The sequence below is a fragment of the Mixophyes fleayi genome, chromosome 11 (assembly GCF_038048845.1).
Source record: "Mixophyes fleayi isolate aMixFle1 chromosome 11, aMixFle1.hap1, whole genome shotgun sequence".
Classification (NCBI taxonomy): domain Eukaryota; kingdom Metazoa; phylum Chordata; class Amphibia; order Anura; family Limnodynastidae; genus Mixophyes; species Mixophyes fleayi.
In genome coordinates, this window is record NC_134412.1 from 2,373,353 (window position 1) to 2,392,257 (window position 18,905).

The 18,905-nt window shown below is 42.6% G+C and overlaps 1 protein-coding gene across 5 annotated transcripts in view; it reads left to right on the plus strand.

Annotated features, from left to right (window-relative positions):
* The window catches only part of SPEN (spen family transcriptional repressor), a 44,387-nt gene that overhangs the window by 23,320 nt on the left and 2,162 nt on the right, over window positions 1-18,905 (plus strand). For 3 of the 5 annotated variants that reach the window (XM_075189749.1, XM_075189748.1, XM_075189752.1), the window contains 11 exons: window positions 3,948-4,108; window positions 4,545-4,745; window positions 5,218-5,369; window positions 5,674-5,799; window positions 6,719-6,832; window positions 7,464-7,577; window positions 8,483-8,583; window positions 9,108-16,842; window positions 17,390-17,761; window positions 18,139-18,333; window positions 18,629-18,787. In XM_075189749.1, coding sequence (XP_075045850.1) covers window positions 3,948-4,108; window positions 4,545-4,745; window positions 5,218-5,369; window positions 5,674-5,799; window positions 6,719-6,832; window positions 7,464-7,577; window positions 8,483-8,583; window positions 9,108-16,842; window positions 17,390-17,761; window positions 18,139-18,333; window positions 18,629-18,787 — 9,430 coding nt within the window. The remainder of the gene's footprint in view (window positions 1-3,947; window positions 4,109-4,544; window positions 4,746-5,217; window positions 5,370-5,673; window positions 5,800-6,718; window positions 6,833-7,463; window positions 7,578-8,482; window positions 8,584-9,107; window positions 16,843-17,389; window positions 17,762-18,138; window positions 18,334-18,628; window positions 18,788-18,905) is intronic. The other 2 variants (XM_075189750.1, XM_075189751.1) reach the window with 2 other exon arrangements.

The following is an 18,905-nucleotide window of genomic DNA, read 5'->3' on the forward strand; positions in this document are numbered from 1 at the left end:
GTAAACCTTATTAAAATTAATGTGCAATGCACGTGCATGTGAAGGCACCAATCAGCCGCGGATACACGGCATGTGACCCACATATGAAATGCAGGCACTAATGTCCATTACCAGCAGAGTAGAACTGGGATAAATGGGAAAGTATTAAAGGCACTCGATCTGTAAAGATTCAGGCCGTGACAAGAGACCACTGTTGATTTTTCTAGGTGTGAGCTCTGCATAGATGGTGGAACCAGCGCCATATTGTAACACTACTATATCCAGGAAATTTGTGAAAAATATCCTTTCTTTCACCTTTGAACTTTGTTTTCAAAATAAAGGACACTCGGATGTTTTTATATTGTGTTGGTTTATAATTCAATGTTTGTAAATGTTTCTTACTTTATAGAGGCCGGGGTTGTCTGATCTAGTTGTGTCTTATAATCTGTATCCTACACTACTGGATTTATTGTCTAGAGGTGTACTCACACTGCCCTAAAAACAGGGAACCTTTATCCCAAAATATATTCAGAACTTTTATATATGGAGAGTTATTCTCCTTATTTTCATGATTGACCGCATGAGCAGACTATGGGCAAGCTGAGAGGTATCGAGGGGAATTAATATGTAACAGTGATTCTCCTCAGATGGAGATTTCCTATTTCTGTTACTAACAGGCCAGGCTTGGAGCTGTGTGCCAGTATTGCTGTTTTTCCCAGCATGCTCTGTGATTCCTCTGCCTGGAATGTTATTGGAAAACGATCCCTAAGGTTCCTTCATCCATCTTTCTGTGTTTCTGGTACTAGCTATCTAGGGAAAATCACTAGCAAATAGTGTCAGCGAAACCGGTCAGACTCGTTCTTGTTGTGGATACACAATATTGTGTTCTGCATTCATATACTATAAATATAGACACAGCATAGGTCAGTATGTAAACACAGTGCCATTGGGATAGCTAACTTAGAGTCCAGGAACAGAGGTGTAACCTGTGCTCCCTGATGACATCACCACCAGGTGACTGCCCATTGAGCCAGCACTCTTATGACTGAAGGTTATTGCACCGTTGCTCTGCCTACACTATAATATATATATATATATATATATATATATATAATTTGTCTCGCAGGGTATGGGTACATTTGTCTCGCAGGGTATGGGTACAGGGTTTTTTGGGGTTTTGTTTTTTTTTGTTTGTTTTTTTTAATACCACTGTTTTATGAACAAAAAATAATTTGTTTTAATTTGCAACGTTGTTTTGAATGGCAGCCTTTTATCCTGTTTTTATTTATTAGCAGTATATAGTAAATGGATATGTAACAGCATTTCTGTATTGTACTTATGGCTGTTTGTAGCTCAGAGCAGTTCTGTAAAACCTCCATGTGTGTATATGAGGATTTCTTTTGTTGCCCAGTTTACATTGTCCTTTAAAGGGATCAAACAATTGTGACATAAAAAGCATCAGTGTTGGCATGAGCTAAACTTAATGTGACCTGATGCTGCCCCATCACCTGTCTGTATGTTGTCTTGATGTTAGGTACACACTGACAAGTTCTATGCTCTGTTATAACTGGCTCTTTATATACCCAATGGACCCCAGCAGCTATGTCCCCGGCGCTCCAGCTGACTACTTACCACCCGGCTCTTGGAGCCCAACAGAGCTCTATAATAATACAAACCATTGTTTCTTCTAGTGGAGCAGACACTGTGAGGACTACAGCCAATGGTGTGTTTTATACCAGTCCTGACAGGTGTGGGCAATAACCTCCAACATTTTTCAATAATATTGCAAAGCATTACACTGCCCCCACCTGGCTTCTACTTAATGCCACCTGGCTGGCAAAATATTCTGGGGTGAGCACTGGAATAGATCAGAAAGGTCTTGGGGGGGCATATAAATTACAATCTGTTCTTAAGATCAGTTTGTTTTTAATTGAACTGTGAGAAAATTTACAATTATGTCTGATCAAAGATAGATCCATAATATGGTCAATAATGGTGGAGAATGAATCTGAATTGGTCTATTTGAAGTTCTCTGAAGCATGTATTACGACAAATGTTATAATGTGTGATGGGATCCTCCATATGGTCGTATATCAACATATGTAATGTGTGCGATATATATGAAAAATGTATCTAATCATATGTTTTGACTGTTTGTTCTAAAGCGTGAAAACATATTGTGTATGTGGCCAGATCACTGAGCACCAACTGTTTTTACGCATTGTGGAGCTTGCACTCGGCTTCGCTTTTTTACTGAGAAATTCATCTTACTCTCTCCAGGAATTGGCCAACAGCTGTCTGTGGTCTGGGCCACAGGGCCCTTTTCCTTCATGTAAACTTATAATGAGCGCGGAACAGATACCATCTAAGAGAGACTTGTAGACAAGCAGCTATGTGTTGCTATTAATGGTCCTGATTTTCCACATTTATCTCCAATATATCCGTATCTCCAATATATCCGTATCTCCAATATACACCTCACTGTGTATCGAGTCCGCTGCTGAACGGATCTATGGCCAATTTCACCATTAATATTACAGCCACAATAATAATTGTGCCAGGAAATACGGAAACCGTCACCAAAACATTTTTTGGGTGATTTCTTTGTTTTGTATTTTTCACCAATTATTATTTTTTCCAGATAAATGATTACTGTGTTATGTAATATTTTCTTTAGAATGATGCATAAAGATTTTAAGACCATGTGCTCACATATTGCTACCTATTATTTCCCCACAACTATATAATAGAAACACTTTTATAGAAGACAATGTACAGTATTGATTCAGACAATGATTACAAATCATCGACCACCCTGGGGCACGGCCACTTTCACAGGAAGATGGTATATCCCTCCTGTTTTAAGTGTATTTTTATGTAATAGTTTAAACATGTACCAAACTCCCCTGTTGTCTGTAATAGATTGTTCCTTGCGTGTCTGGGCTGCTGTTTACAGGAATATCAGGTCGGCCACTTACATTGCGCATTCTGTCTGATGCAGTAGTTTCAGATTCGTTTGTGACTGCATAATATTTGCATTTGTCTTTCATATGGGTCAGATTTTAAATTGCTTATGCATTAGTTGCTCGCTGCAAACTACCATATATCTAACTTTCTGAGGGACTACCACAGGCTTGAGGCTGGAAGGGTGTGGGGGCTTTGTGTGTCACATGCTATGTGGTGTCCTCCTCTCGCTGTGTGATGTGTATGTATAGGTCCCTGTCTCTGCATTAGGGATGGTGAATTGCAATGTATCTTTATGTCTGTGTCTATTACTTGTGGATATGTCATGTAGACGGTTTGCAGCCATTGATGTGCCGGCCTCCCATTGGCTTGTGTCATTTCTTCTCTATTGTCTGCAGCTCACAGTCAATTCCTGAAATGTGTCACGTTTTAATGTTGATTATGAAACGAAGACTGAGCAGGGTCGCTGTTGGATCCTGCTCCGTCTGCCATGTGAGTGTCTGGCTCCCCCTTGTGGATAAGGTGATAAAAGGTTCTCAGTTATCTGTGGGTTCTTTGATTTGCCTGTCTTTACATGTTAATGTCTTATGATTTTTATAATTCTTACATGTTTTCCAAGATTTTTGTGCACATGCCTCTTAATGTAAAGCGTTATTACTGTGAAATTACACCACGTTCCTTCATTAGACCGGTTGAAACTGTATTTTTATTTTTTTGGTTGAGTGAAAGGTTGAGCATTTCTCTTCGGAAAAACTAAAATCTCTAATCATGTTCAGACAGAAAAATGACTGCTGTATCCATTTGCATCTGGTGCTAATTATCTGTATTATGATTGTATTACTGGTTTCTGCATAGATTAGGAACTCAACCATTCATTTATGTTGTGTAGGTCAGGATTGGATAACATAAGCAGCATGCTTGAACTTGTAGTTCCGCTGCAGCTGGTGCTGTGCAAGTTGCCCTTCTGGACTCCAGCAATATTATTATGACTTGTCTTGTTACAGCAGTGACTCCAGCAGCACTTCCAGTGATGAGTCTCCTGCCCGGTCGGTTCAGTCTGCCGCTGTCCCAGCTCCTCCGTCCCAGCCTCTCCTATCGCTGGATAAGGATGAACCGCGCAAAAGTTTTGGGATCAAGGTTCAGAATCTCCCTGTGCGCTCTACAGGTATGTGCTGGATGTGGGGATGATTCATACATAGATGTATTTGTGATTCCAAGTGTGATTCATGTTTTATTCTTGGCCTATAAAATGATTTTTAAAGCCTCCATGTAAACGTTTCACTTACTGAGGCATGTTGTGATCACGGGGGATGTCTTCTTTCCTCTGCAGGCCAGACTTCCTGTCTGTAATCCTATTAAAGCTTTCTCTAAGAGCCAAATATAGGTGGTAACAGAACATTGTCTTTAACTGTACAGGAACCTATACATATGTTGGTGATTTCTCTTACTGGCCGAATCCTTTTCTGTGACACAATGTTGATTCTTCATTGTCTGTATTTCAGTAGTGTAATGTGACCCCGTTGCAAATAACGCTCATCCTGAGTTCAGAGACCAGGAGGAACATGATGTTGCATAACAATTTTTTTGTGTTTTGTTTCCAGATACAAGCCTTAAAGACGGCCTTTTTCATGAGTTTAAGAAGTACGGGAAGGTGACATCTGTGCAGATACACGGCGTTTCAGAGGAGCGATACGGTCTGGTCTTTTTCCGGCAACAGGAAGATCAGGAGAAAGCACTTAATGCCTCAAAAGCCAAACTTTTCTTTGGAATGCAGATTGAAGTGACCGCGTGGGTGGGACCAGGTACGTTACCCTGTGTGCCCCATCGTCAATGGGTTGAGGTGCATCAGTAATGTTAGTCCAGCTCTTGGCCCATTTTGGGTCCGGTATCTGGTGTCCTTTTTCTTTTTGTTAATTCACAGTTATATAAATATGAGAATGTCTGTCTGCTTTCTGTACTAAACACATCTCAGTGCCCCTTATTTGCACAGGGGCCTATCTGTGCGGGGTTTGCCTGGGATTCCTCCCACACTCCAGACATACTGGTAGGCTAAGTGGTTGCTGATAAAATTAACCTTAGTGCATGTTTGTTTGGTAGGAAATATAGATTAAGTTCCACAGGGGCAAGGACGAACGTGAATTATTAAATACTCTGTAAAAAAATATGTAGGTGCTGTATAAATGTTACTTACAGTTCTCTTATGCTGTACTATGCGGACACTCCTGTAATCTACACAGTGTTAGTAAAGAGAGCTGATACTTATATTCTCTCCAGAAACAGAAAGTGAGAATGAATTCCGACCCCTGGACGAGAGAATAGATGAATTTCACCCCAAGGCCACTAGAACTCTCTTCATTGGCAACTTGGAGAAAACCACCACCCACCTCGACCTACATAATGTTTTCCAGCGATTTGGGGAGATTGTGGTACGTCTGGTTTGTTGTGTCGTAGAATATATTTCTTGTGTAACCTGAAGTCTGTGGACCATTCTGCTGGGTAATAACAGGAGGGAGTTGAGGTCACTATGTACACCCTCTGTTCTCAGACTCTCTGCAGTCTCTCCCCAGACGTACAATCTGATCTTTGATTTTGGCCCTTACTAGAGATTGATTCGTCTAGCTGTATTTTTCTGTCTGTCCATTTCTAATCCAGTTTAGTTGCGGCCCTCACGGCTGGGTGTATATTCATGCTGCTATTGATTTGACTGTATTCATTCTCTCTGCTGTCCAGGATATTGACGTTAAGAAGGTGAATGGGGTTCCTCAGTATGCGTTTTTGCAGTACTGCGATATCACAAGTGTCTGTAAAGCCATTAAGAAGATGGATGGAGAATATCTGGGGAAAAACCGGTTAAAGGTATAAAGCTCAATAGTGGATACAACATTTTAATGTGTGTGTGTTTTTTTTTTTTTGTTTTCTTTTTCTATATCTCAACCATTGCAGTCAGCTCTGGAGGCATTAAACTGACAGCATTGTCATAGGCAGTTAAACATTGAGGTACCTGAACTTCTCTAGAGTTGGGACTTTCGCCTGGGCGGCATAATAGCTGCAACTGTTATATTCTAAACTAAACTGCTTTATTCTGTCTCCTCCAAAAACTGTCTTTGTTCCTGTCCAGCTTATAATAAAACACAAATGCAACATACAAGTACAGTCTTACAGTGGGTCCTTCACCACAAATTACCATTTTCTGCTTCAATAACTCATCAGCAAACTTTCCTAAACATCACTCTAACCTTTACTGTTTTATTTGCTTCTAGTTACTTTATCAGTCTCATTTGCAGTCAGTCGATCCTTATTTTGTATGCAGATGAAGTAGAAGAGGGATGAGAAAAGGCTTTTATAGCTGTGGTTTTGTGGAAATATTCAAAGATTAATATATAATATGTTGCATGAATTATCGTAGTCTACTTTCCAAACAGTGGAGAACCATATTTTCTTAGACTGACAGGGCATAAAGGCATTATGATACTTATACGTGTGTGATGATACTATCTCAAACTGCAACATCTTGGGGGAGGGAGGGGGGGGGGTGGATGGGTTTAAGGTCATGAGGTGCGTTACAAAGTCTGGGGGCTAAAAAAAATTAGAGCTCTTGAAAAGGGAAAGACTGTCACTTGTTCCGAAGTAGGGTTATAGCCTGTGCAAATAGAGCATAACATTACTTCTAAAATATATAGCTGTTTGTACTAGGCATGGTGAAGTAATGCCTTTAAACTTAGACTTTTAATATTACTATAGTGATCTCACATACTGACTCCTTTGTTGTTCACAGCTGGGATTTGGGAAAAGTATGCCTACCAACTGTGTGTGGATAGACGGCCTGTCCTCAAGTGTCACAGAACAGTATTTAACACGCCATTTTACCCGTTATGGGCCTGTGCTGAAGGTAGGTGGGGTTACAGTGAGCTGGTAATGTAGTGATTCCTGCATCTTCTTAATTCTTTCCTGTCCTTTCCTCCTTTTTGATTACAATTACATATATTGTCAGACATAATGGCCGTTTATCAGAAATAATTAGATTAAGTTGTAATGAGCTGGTCTGACTGTATTTGTAATAGTCATTTATAGTACACATATAGAAACAAAAGCCTGCTCCATCTGTATTGCCGATGACACTAAGCGTGCGAGCTTCAGCTTTTCCCTGACAGCGGTTTGTGGAGAGGGTGCAGCATACATTATACATTCATAGATATCATCGCTTAGTGAGGCTGCTCTCATTGATGCCTCCGTACAAGCCCACAGCTGTCTTACCAGTAACAATAAATGCAAAGGATTTTTAGACTATATTTCTTAAAGAGCCTGGTAATAAATCCTTTAGAAATTGGGGAGAAACCATAGGCAAATTAGCCCACTCATCATCAAGCCAATAACGGAGTCCATTTTGCTACGTGGGATACAAGATGGCCATTGAGTCAGAATCCTCATTGAAACAAGACAAGATGAACGCTGATCTTTTACCAAGTCCCCAGTGGACGAGGCTCTTATGTGTACTTTTTTTTGTTTTTTTTTCCCGACAGGTGGTGTATGATCGCTTAAAAGGCATGGCTCTGGTTCTCTACAATGAGATTGAATTTGCCCAAGCAGCTGTTAAAGAGACCAAGGGGAGGAAGATTGGTGGGAATCTCGTTAAGGTGTGCAGAGACCACCTTAATAAGTGCATCAAAATTTAAATCCTGATTTTATACTTTTATAAACTTTTGGCAGGGGATCAATAAACAACCTGGAGAGCTGGTAAATAAACACGGCTTCCCCAGGAGTTTTAGGCAGACGTGAAGCATTTTGTAGCGGAGCGCCAACCTTGTGTCTCTAAGCTTCTTGGTGTTGTCGTTTCTATAAACTTCTCTTGTTACTGGTAAGCAGTTAAACCTCTACACCAAGATAATCCTACAGTTCTCACGGGGTTCCGATTCAGTTTCTGAATTGCGTCTCCTTTTGTTGTATTTTACAACAGCTCTATGTGTGGTCAGTGGAAGATTCTATTGATATAAAACTCGCCATCCCCACACATTGGATAGGCTCACACATTCTGCCTCTAAACATTGTTTCCCCATGTCTGGAGCTCCCTGCCTATACCATACCATTTCCACTTTCCTCCTGTTATGTCTTCTTGTGGCGATATCTCATGATAGCGTAGCAGGTGCTTCCATCACGTGTGCTGTGGAAAGTTCTTAGAATGCAAACGGCAGCCATTTATTGTCACCTGACATCAGGTTTTGTGGATTATACCGGACCAGTTGTAATTTGGTGGGGAAAAAAACAATGTTGGTGTCAAGGTGGAATATTTCCATTAGACTGAACTGCTTCCAGTTAACATTCAATTTGACAAGTCCTGGGTGATGAAATATGGAATAACTTGCATAATGCAAAACCTGATTTTAAGTGATTATTGCTTAGATTTCATTTACTGCCCGCTACTTCTAGTATTTACATCCCATGAGCCTCTGCTTTGGTTTGATATACAGCAATCGTTAGATGTTAATGTTTTGAATGGGATTTTATGTTCACTTAAATTATTGGCATTCTTGTTTCGTTTAAGGTGGATTTTGCAAATCAAGAAAGTCAGTTGGCTTTCTATGGCTCCATGGAGAATTCAGGGCAGGATATACGGGACATCTATGAAATAATATCCGAGAGGAGGTAAGTTGTCGCCATGTCTGTGTGCGCATGTTTAACACTTCGCGAAACCATTCATTTTGCTCAGAATGGACTAATCTTCACCTAGGTCAATGCAGCCGTGCTACAAATTTAGTCTGTATCGAACATTAAACACATTTGAGTACACATTGTCAGATCTGCGTTTCTTTACATTTGGTCTGTTAGATGTATAGATTTTCTCTGTTTACCTCTTTATTGGGTAGTTGAAGCAGCCATTGTTGGTTGGGTAACATGTATTTGAGAGATTGCCTCCTGCTATTGGCAACAACGCAGACTTAACACCCCTATCTTGTCTCTTTTTGAGGAGTGCATATTAGTCCTGTTTCTTAGCTCTTTATGTTGTTATAGTAGTGATAGACTTGCCTAGCTCACATTTTCTATTGCATTATATTTTATGTCTGTAACACACAAAGAACATTTAATGCAAATTTTACAGTTTTCCTTCTCAAAATGTGCTTAGGAACCAACTTATTGTACTTTGTCTTTTTTTTTTTTTTTTTTTTCAGAGGTGATGAAACTCGGAGGGGATCTTATCATGAATTTACTTCAACGGATCGGACTTATTATGAAAGTGTCCGTACAGCAAGCACATACCCGGAGGAATCGAGGCGAGAGTACCCTGCCCGGAGCAGAGAGCTCTACCCCGATTGGGAGTCGTACCAAGGAGATTACTATGAGCAGCGTTACTACGATGAATCAAGAGAATATAGAGAATTCAGGGATCCATACGAGCAGGATATCCGTGAATACAGTTACAGGCAGAGAGAAAGAGAGCGGGAACGAGAGCGTTTTGACACAGACAGAGAGAGGGATAGTGAGCGGAGGCAGATAGAACGCAGCCAAAGTCCAACCCACTCGAGAAGACCCCAGAGTCCTGCAGGGTCTCCAACACAATCGGAGAGAATTGCAAGTGACCCAGAACGTAGGATCTACAGCCGTTCTTCTGATCGTAGTGGCAGCTGTAGCTCCGTTTCTCCTTCAAGATTTGATAAATCGGACAAAACTAGACCTGAACGATTTGTCAAAGGTGAAAAAATTGAGAAAGAACGTACTTTTGATTCAGATAGATCTGATAAAGAAAAGCGACCATTGCGTAAGGAGAAGACTGAGAAAGTTGAGAAAGATAAAACTGAAAGGACAAAACGAAAGTCTAAAAATCATTCAACAAGCTCACAGTCTTCAGAGACTGATCAAGATAATGAGAAGGAGCCCAGCCTTGAAAGACAGAAAGGTAGTAGCAAGCAGCTGGCCAAAGAGAAGAATGACAAAGACTCTACGGCTAAAAATCGCTTGGAGCTCATGCCATGCGTTGTTCTTACAAGAGTCAATGAAAAGGAAGGGAAAGTATTTGATCCCCCTGGAATTGAAAAATCAGCAAAGAGCAAGTCTGACACTGAGTCGATAAAGTCCCCATCATCCGATCAGAAAGTTCAGATGATTAGACTTGAGCAGCCCAAGTTTGAACAAGTGAAAGCCGAATCAGTGAGGAGTAAAGTGCCAAAAGACAAGCTGCTCTCTAGCCACATAGAAGTAGTAGACAAGGAGGGCAAACAAAAGCTAAAAAAACACTTAAAGTCAGAGCCACCTACAGAGGGTCCTGTGACTGCTGATCTGGACAAGTTAGAGGCACGCAAGAGGAGGTTTGCCGATGCAGCTTTAAAATGTGACCGGCAAAAACTTGATGTTCGACGAAGCAACCCAGATGAGGAAGATGCTCGTTTAGGCTCAAGGAAGCAGCTAGACCCTGTATCTTCAAGAGACTTATCCTTGCTTCGAGAAGGAAATTTTGAAAGGAAAGGTTCTAGGAAAGAACTTTTAAAAAGGGACATTGGAAAAAACAAATCTGAAAGACTTTTCATTGTTAACAGTCCTAAAGAAGGCCAAGATCAAATGTCTGTTGGTTTCTCTGTACGTTCCAATTCTGATCTGCAGTTTCGTTTAGGAGAGCCGGTAGATGAACCATTTGAATCTCCAGAGCTCTCCTACAAGATTAACTTCATCAAAACTCTACAAAGACATGTACAGTTATCAGAAGATGTTGATAAAGAGTCCTCGAAAGAGGATAGAAAAATGTACTGTAATCTTTCAAGAGAAGGGTTGGGCTTGGAGAGATCAGAAAGTGAAGAGAAACTTGCGATCGATATAGATTACACTCAGAGTTACAGGAAACAGATGGAGCAAAATCGCAAGTTGAAGCAGCAGATGGAGCTGGAGTTCTTGAAGTCTGACAAGTTTGGGAGTCCAAACAAAGAAGCCGAGGAATATGAAAGGCGTAGTCTTGTGCATGAAGTGGGAAAACCACCTCAGGATGTCACAGACGACTCCCCTCCAAGTAAAAAAAAAAAGACTGACCACTTGGAATATGAGATCAAGCCGGAAAGGAATTATAGAAGTTCTCGCCAGATAAGCGATGAATCTGAAAGAACATCTTGTTCTCCAAGCATGCGACCTTTTCCATTTAATGAGGACGAATATACTGTAGGCTCCCCAAGATTGATGCCAATCAAAGAATTCAAGGAGTCTTCTCAGGTAGATGAGAAGATAATGTTTCCTACCATAGCTCCTAAAGATGAACATTTTAAATTAATAGCTACTGAAGCAGTGAAGAAGGAGCAAATAACTGATACTGCCAAAGGTAAATTGACTGTTAGGAGCCCTGAAGAAGAATATGGTAAATGGGATAGCCAAACAAAACCAGAGAGTAACAGAATGGACGTTAGTTTCCCCAGCAACATAATAAACAGAGAGGGCATCAGAAAGCGCTCAAGGGACCTTGAACCTGGTGAGGTTCCATCAGACTCTGATGAAGACAGTGATCAGAAATCCATTTCACCTAAAGTCTCTTCCCTACTAGATGGTTTTTTATTACCGGATGGAGAAGACAAGCTGAGAGATCGGGAAGTGAGGCTGTCTGGCTCACTGGAAAGAAATAAGTTTTATTCTTTTGCATTAGACAAGACCATCACCCCTGATACAAAAGCCTTGCTTGAGAGGGCCAAATCCCTTTCTTCTTCTCGTGAAGAAAATTGGTCTTTTTTAGACTGGGACTCCAGGTTTGCTAATTTCCGCAGCAATAAAGACAAAGAGAAAGTTGACTCTGCTCCAAGACCTATACCATCTTGGTACATGAAGAAGAAAAAAATAAAAACGGATTCTGATGGAAAGTCGGATGATAAGAAAGAGGATCACAAGGAAGAAGAGCAGGAAAGGCAAGAGCTCTTTGCCTCCCGTTTCCTTCACAGTTCTATTTTTGAACAAGACTCAAAACGTCTTCAACACCTGGAAAGGAAAGATGATGATACTGACCTTGGTGTCCTGAGACCCTATGGAAGGCAGCTTTCTTCTGATGGTATCGGTAATACCCCTGACCTTGTGCAGGAACCAGTTGTACTATTTCACAGTCGGTTTGTTGAGCTCACAAGAATGCAGCAGAAAGACAAAGAAAAAGAGCAAAGACCAAAAGATGTAGAAAAACCCGAAGAAAAGGAGAGTCGGCCAAAGACACCAGACTCTGAGTGCAAAGAACGAGAGGTTAAATCATTTTTCTCAGTTTTGCCAACGGCTCAACCAGAACATGCTACAGTTGTTCAAGAGAAGATAGCTTCTGAGAAAACACCACCCCGACCTCTTCAGACAGCAGATGAGAAACCAGCTGAGCCTATGGAGCCAGCCATTGAGGAAACTAAACTACCTAAAGTTGCTACTCCTGTTACTGTTTCTGTCCACCCTCCAATCCCAGTGGAACCTCTTCCAGACGTTGGTGAAACAATTGAGCTACAGCCTGCCCCACCAGCTCCTGAAGTCGTTACACCTGGTGAACATTCTTTATACTTGGATACGAAACCACCAACACCTGGTGCTTCGTTTTCAGAAGTCAATGCTGATCCTGTCGCCGATCTGAAAAATACATCACCGACAACATCTCCTACCAAGCTTGACATAAAGATTGAAGACCCTATTGAGACATTTGAAGAAGCAACGCCTACCTTCACAAGTACTGACACAGATGTGTGTCAAAAGCCAGAGGCTGTTCCAGAAGTAGTAGAGTCACATATTCTTGAAAATGATGTGGAAACAGAACCTCCTATTGCAGTAAAAAATAAAAAGGCATCTAAAGGCAAAAGGTCTAATGCCACTGATAAACCAGCAACAAGAAAAAGTGTTAGGATTGACCGTGAAAAACGTAATCGATCAACATCTCCTCGTGGTGATACCCAGAAACATCTGGAAATAAAAGGTGAACATGAAAGAGGGTCGAGGAGTGCGGCTAAGTCCCCAAGTGCTGTTACAGAACCTGAAGCTTCAGAGACAAGTTTACCTTTGTCTCGAACTCGCAGAAATGTTAGATCTGTTTATGCTACGACTGGTGATAACGAAGGACAGTCTTTAGTTAAGGAGCCCGCAGAGACACCTAGATCTACTCGGAAGAGGTCTGAAAAAGATGTTACAGAACCTCCTGCTGTTGTACCCAACACACCAAGAAGAGGGAGACCTCCAAAGGTCCGCAAAAAAGCTGGTGGGGACATGTCTCCTTTTAAAGCAGAGGCAGTAAAACAAGAGACTGAGGATACAGAAAGTAAAGAACCAACTGAAAATGCAAAGCCGATAGAAGGATGGAGGTCTCCTCGATCTCAAAAATTATCTCAGAGCCATTCCCCTGTGTCCAGTAACCAGCAGGGCAAAAGAAGTAAAAGTGAATCCACACCACCAGCACATGACTGTCTAGAAGACTCAAATGAAGATGTTAATGAAACCACTGAACCCACTGTTGAAGAGGACTGCAAACTAAAGGTGAGCAAAGAGGAACTTACTGAAGCAAAGCAAGATTTAAAAGATGTAGAGCCAGAAAAATGCCCTGCAGATATCCCTACAACTGATGTGCCTGAAAAGAAAATATTAATGGAAAAAACTCCAAAATCTAAAGTTGGAAGACCTAAAAATTTAAAGACTATTCCACGTTTGAGAAACGTGGAGATTCGTCTTAATGCGGATGAGGTGAAAGGTGCGTTGAAAACACATGAAGATGCTGAGGAATTGGTTACTTCCCCTGTTAAAATCAAAAGCCCCCAAAAGGAAGATGTGTCTCCACCTTTCTCAAAACCAGCTGAAGTGACATTTCCAGAAACGCCTGACACGGACACATTAAAAGATCCCAAGATTTCACCTGAAGCTGTACAGTTGGCACGGCAGATAGAACTTGAGCAGGCTGTTGAAAACATAGAGAAGATCACTGAAACTGCAACAGTTCCAGCTTACAAAGATGCTCAAGGCGGGGAAGTTTCTGAAGCTCGTTCGGAAGAGGATGGTGATAAACCTGCACACCAGGCAAGTGAAACCGAATTGGCCGCAGCTATTGGGTCTATAATATGTGATATTTCTGCAGATGCAGAAACTTTTCCTCCAGCTCCACCATATCCACCAACAAGGGAAACTGAGGGTCCATCTGACTCTGCTGCTGTTACTGCTGCTCCTCATCCAGATGACCTGGAGCCTGAGACAGACCAGAATGTAAATGTCATCACTGCTAATTCTACTCCTAGCAACCAGAGTTCAACACCAGCATCGGTTTCCTCTGGTCAGTCAGAAACGGTGCAAGGCAAAGAACCAGTAATTAGTCTCAGCGAGTCTTCAAATGCTGCCAGGGAAACAGAATCTTTGAAAGACCCTGACATCCCTCCAAAACAAAGAGGTCGGAATAAAGTAATTGCCAAAAGAAGACGAAGGGGCAGCAAAAATCGTGATGCGGTGGACAGCAATTCGTTTGTACATGAGAGTGTTCAAGGCAAGTCTCCCAAAAAAGATGAAAAGACCTCCTCAGACGACGGACAAAAGGAACAGCTGGACAAGGTGTCTGAATTGTCAAACCCTGAAAAACAGGCTATTGATACAAGCCTGAATTCCACTTCTGATACTATTTCCAAGGACGGTGATGAAGAATTTAAAGATGATCTGTCGGGCACTACGAATTTGAGTGATTCACCCCCACCACTATACATCGATGATGTTAGCCAGAGCAGCTTCAAACTACGTTCCAGTACTGAAAATGCCCCAGTTACTCCACCCAGCGTCCCCACTCCATCAGTTCTGTCTGCTACACCAGGGAAAACTGCAGCTCCAGCTTGTGCTCCTCCGCTAGCACATTCAAGTCCAGCAATATTACCTGACTGGATGGTAAGACATGAAGAGAACTCATCCATTTCTACGCCGCCTCCTGCTTTACCTCCGGATACCAAGGCCTCTGATGTGGATACAAGCTCAAGCACCTTAAGAAAGATATTAATGGAACCTAAATATGTGTCATCAGCCAGCAGTACCCCTAGTATTGTCACAGCAGCTATCTCTGAGCCGGTCTCTGCTTCACACGTTGAAGAACCTACTCATCCTCAAGTAGAAGCTATTAAATCATTATCTGAAGAAAAATTAGCCGTTCCACTCACCAACACCCTTGTCCCACCAGCAGTTGAGGCCCCTGTGTTTCAAGAAAAAGCAACTATAGTGGCTCCTAAGGCTACCTCCGTTATTAGTAGAATTCCTGACAGGTTTGATCCTGATGACTTACCAAGAATAACATTGGCAAAGCATTCTGCTCAGCCCCAGCCAACTCCACCATGCATCCCGTCTCAGAAGATCAAGCCAAGGCAAAACACAAATGACAGTCGTGCCTGCATGAAGCCAACAATGACCGTTTTAGAAGAGCGGCCTACGGAGACTGGCCCTAGCCCTGGGCTGCGAGTGAACACGTCACAAGGGGTAATGCTCTTAAGTTACTCCGGACAAAAAACAGAGGGGCCTCAACGGATCAGTGCAAAAATAAGCCAGATCCCTCCTGCAAGTGCTGTTGATATTGAGATTCAACAGTCCGTGTCAAAGACCCAAATTAAACAGGAACCACTCGCTCCATCACAGATATTACCTAAAGGACCTCAAACACCAACAGGTTACCAACCATATAATGCATCCCCTGTAATCTCGACTATCAAGCAAGAACGATCGTCTTTAGAGAAGCCTGAATTGAGCCACATTACTGTTCCAAATGCTTCCTCTCAGCCTGGAGCTGTTAAAGTACTTGGTCAGAATACAGCTCCCGTTCTAATGCACAGTCAGATGTTGCCAGGACAGATAGTATCTGCTGGTAAGAAGATTACAGATATAAAAGTAGAGTCAAAAGTTCTTCAGCCTTCAAATATGAGCCCACACCATTCTTCTATGGCCGGTAAAATACAGCCAGAAGCCAACCACATAGCTTCTGTGTCCAGCACGACGACAGATAGGACTCTCCCACATCTGGGTATTAAACAGGAGCCTCATTCACCGTGTACCACTGGTCATTCCACATCTCCATTTGCCCGGTCTTGTCACCCCAGTGTTACAGCTTCTCCTGCCTTAACTAACAATGTTATGCTGGGCCCAGGAGGAATACCAGTGCCTCAGTACATGCCTAGTATGCACCCTGAGCAAACGGTCATCATGCCACCTCATAGTGTAACACAGCCTGTGTCTCTCGGACACCTGTCGCAAGGTGATGCCAGAATCAATACTCCGCCACTGCCTGCTATGCAGTACGGCATGAGACCAGAAGCGCTTCATTCTCCCAGAGCAGCTATGCAGCCTCAGATGGATGTCAGGCCGCAGAGATCCAGCACTCCTCAGCCAGCACCTGTTCGAGAGATGGTACTTCCCACATTGTCTTCCCAGCATGCTGCAGAGGACGACATCCATTATCACCATCCGGTCAGCAGAGGTTCAGCCCACGTCCAGTCCGATGTGCTGGTGATGCAGCATGATTACCGCATGCCTGCATCAGGCATGCGCCTGGATCCGTACAGCGTTCCGCAAGATGTCATATTACCTCGTGATGTCCGTATGATGATGCACTCTCACATTACAGCTGTTGGCGAGCACCACCAGGAGACCAGGCAATCGAGAACTCCGGAGGGGACAGTGAAAACTCCTCCAACTAGTAAAACGCCACAGCCCGTGAAAGAACTGGCCAAACAGACGGATGTGAAATTGGCCCATTCACAACACAATGATGCCAGAATGCTTAGCGGACTAAACATGTCTCAGCCGGTTGTGGTTCAGCACGGAGTGCCTCTCATTCACCCTTCTGGGACCTTTCACGACTATCGCCCAGTGTACACAGATATTCGGAACTATCATACTGCCGCTCAGCTCTCCCACACTCAGTACACTGGGGCGTCACCCATTGGCTTACAGTCACGGAGTATGACCCCGTCCCAGGTAAGGACTGAGAGATACATTGATGCATACACACAAGTACACAAGTTGCAAGAGCTCACCCGAACTAGAGATTTGAAAGACGGGAGCATTTTTTAGCGTTGCATATCACACTTCCTGTCAGTAATTCAAATGAATAATAGTTTTCATGTTAGATAAAATGACATGCAATGCCAAAAATCTTACTCATTTGATGATAATGAAAGATTGATATGGAGTTTTGTGAATGTTTTTTGTATTTTTATATTTGATACCACCCTAGGTGTTTATTTTACAATTATTCCTAACATGCACACAATCCTAGGTTGCTTCTAATGATAAATATATGTATATATAATCTATCTGCACAATATTTCCGGTTACCTTTGTAGCTGCTTTTTGATGTCTCGTAACTCATAATCGATTTTTTTCACTATCGCCTCCCTCTATAACATGAGTATGTAGAAGACGACCTGTCTTCAGAGTTCACCTCCACCATCACTTCCTGATCACTAGATACATGGCTTGTAATTGTTTTCCTCCTTGTAACACTTTAATATCTTTGTCTTAGGTTGGTCCTGACGGTGAGCATTCACATGCAAACCCCCCAGGACGTAGCAAAACTCCGCAAGTAAGCCAGGATCCCAAGGTAGCGCAGTCGTCTGCTAACGAGCAGGCTCATCATGCGACCATTAGCAGGCATACTGGTCAAATGGAGTCTCATATTCAGCATCTTCAGAGGACGTCTGTGGATACAGCTCAGACCTCCTATCCATCCCCTGTTACCATTACCATGAAGCAGGATCTGCCCTCCCCTCACCAGTCCCAGAAGCAGTCGTCCTTCTTATCCTCTACAGCCAGCACCTTGCCCAGGACAGATGTACAGTCCCTCCCCAAACAAGACCCCTCCCAGAGATCAGTGGACATGGTGCAGCTGCTGACGGTGAGTAAGATCGTCGCCTCGTTGGTTCTGCGAACTACTCTGGTCACTGGTTCTGCTATTTGCAGCTGATATATTTTGTGTTATGTAGGGTTCAGTGTCAGATTATCAATTCTCTGTTACTGATGAACTCGCCCCTCTTAAATAAAACGTTTTTGTTTTTTTTTACTAAACTAATTGAGCGCTCTTTGACACAGATAGGATATATCGGTTGGACATAGTGATCTGATAAAGAAACCTTTCTGGAACAATTAACTAGCATAATGCAATTAGTTTTTGGGTTGAATTGTAAAGTGGTTTGTGGTGACTGGATTACCTTACATATCCGTGTCTGTGATGAGAATAATAAATATTAAGTTTACTTATCGTCTGTCTTTTAGAAATACCCCATTGTATGGCAGGGTCTCCTTGCGCTGAAGAACGACACGGCCGCGGTACAGTTGCACTTTGTGTCTGGGAATAATGTTTTGGCTCATCGGTCCCTACCAGCCCCGGAGGGAGGACCACCACTGAGGATCGCTCAGCGCATGCGACTGGAAGCCACTCAACTGGAAGGAGTCGCCCGTCGCATGATGGTGAGAGATCAGATATAGACGCTGAGTCTGAAGTCTTAAATCCTCTCTACAAGCATTGCTTTTGCTTTTAGTCTGGTAAAGGATGTGGCTTCAAGAATATTTGGCTCATATGAGCTCAGTAATTGGGCTAACTATGTGGCTTTCTTTGAAAGGAGGGTTATTGGTGGCTTTTTCTATGGTAGATCAGGATGACTCTCGTTTGTAAAGCTTTAGGATTTCAGGGCAAAGGTCCATTGTCTCTGTCTAAAACTGTAATATCCAACTGCTCTTAAACAATGTTCATGTCTGTGTGCAGGTGGAGAGTGACTACTGCTTGTTACTCGCACTTCCGTGTGGCCGTGACCAGGAGGATGTGGTAAACCAGACCGAGTCGCTGAAAGCTGCGTTCATCACTTACCTGCAGGCAAAGCAGGCGGCTGGTATCATCAATGTACCCAACCCAGGGTCCAACCAGGTACAGCAGCTGCCAGCACTTACTGGTGGAGTAACGTGATCTGTGTACAGAATGACAATCATACATAGGAGGCAGCCTAGAAATGTTACATCACCAGAGACGGTGCTGCAGAAAGTCT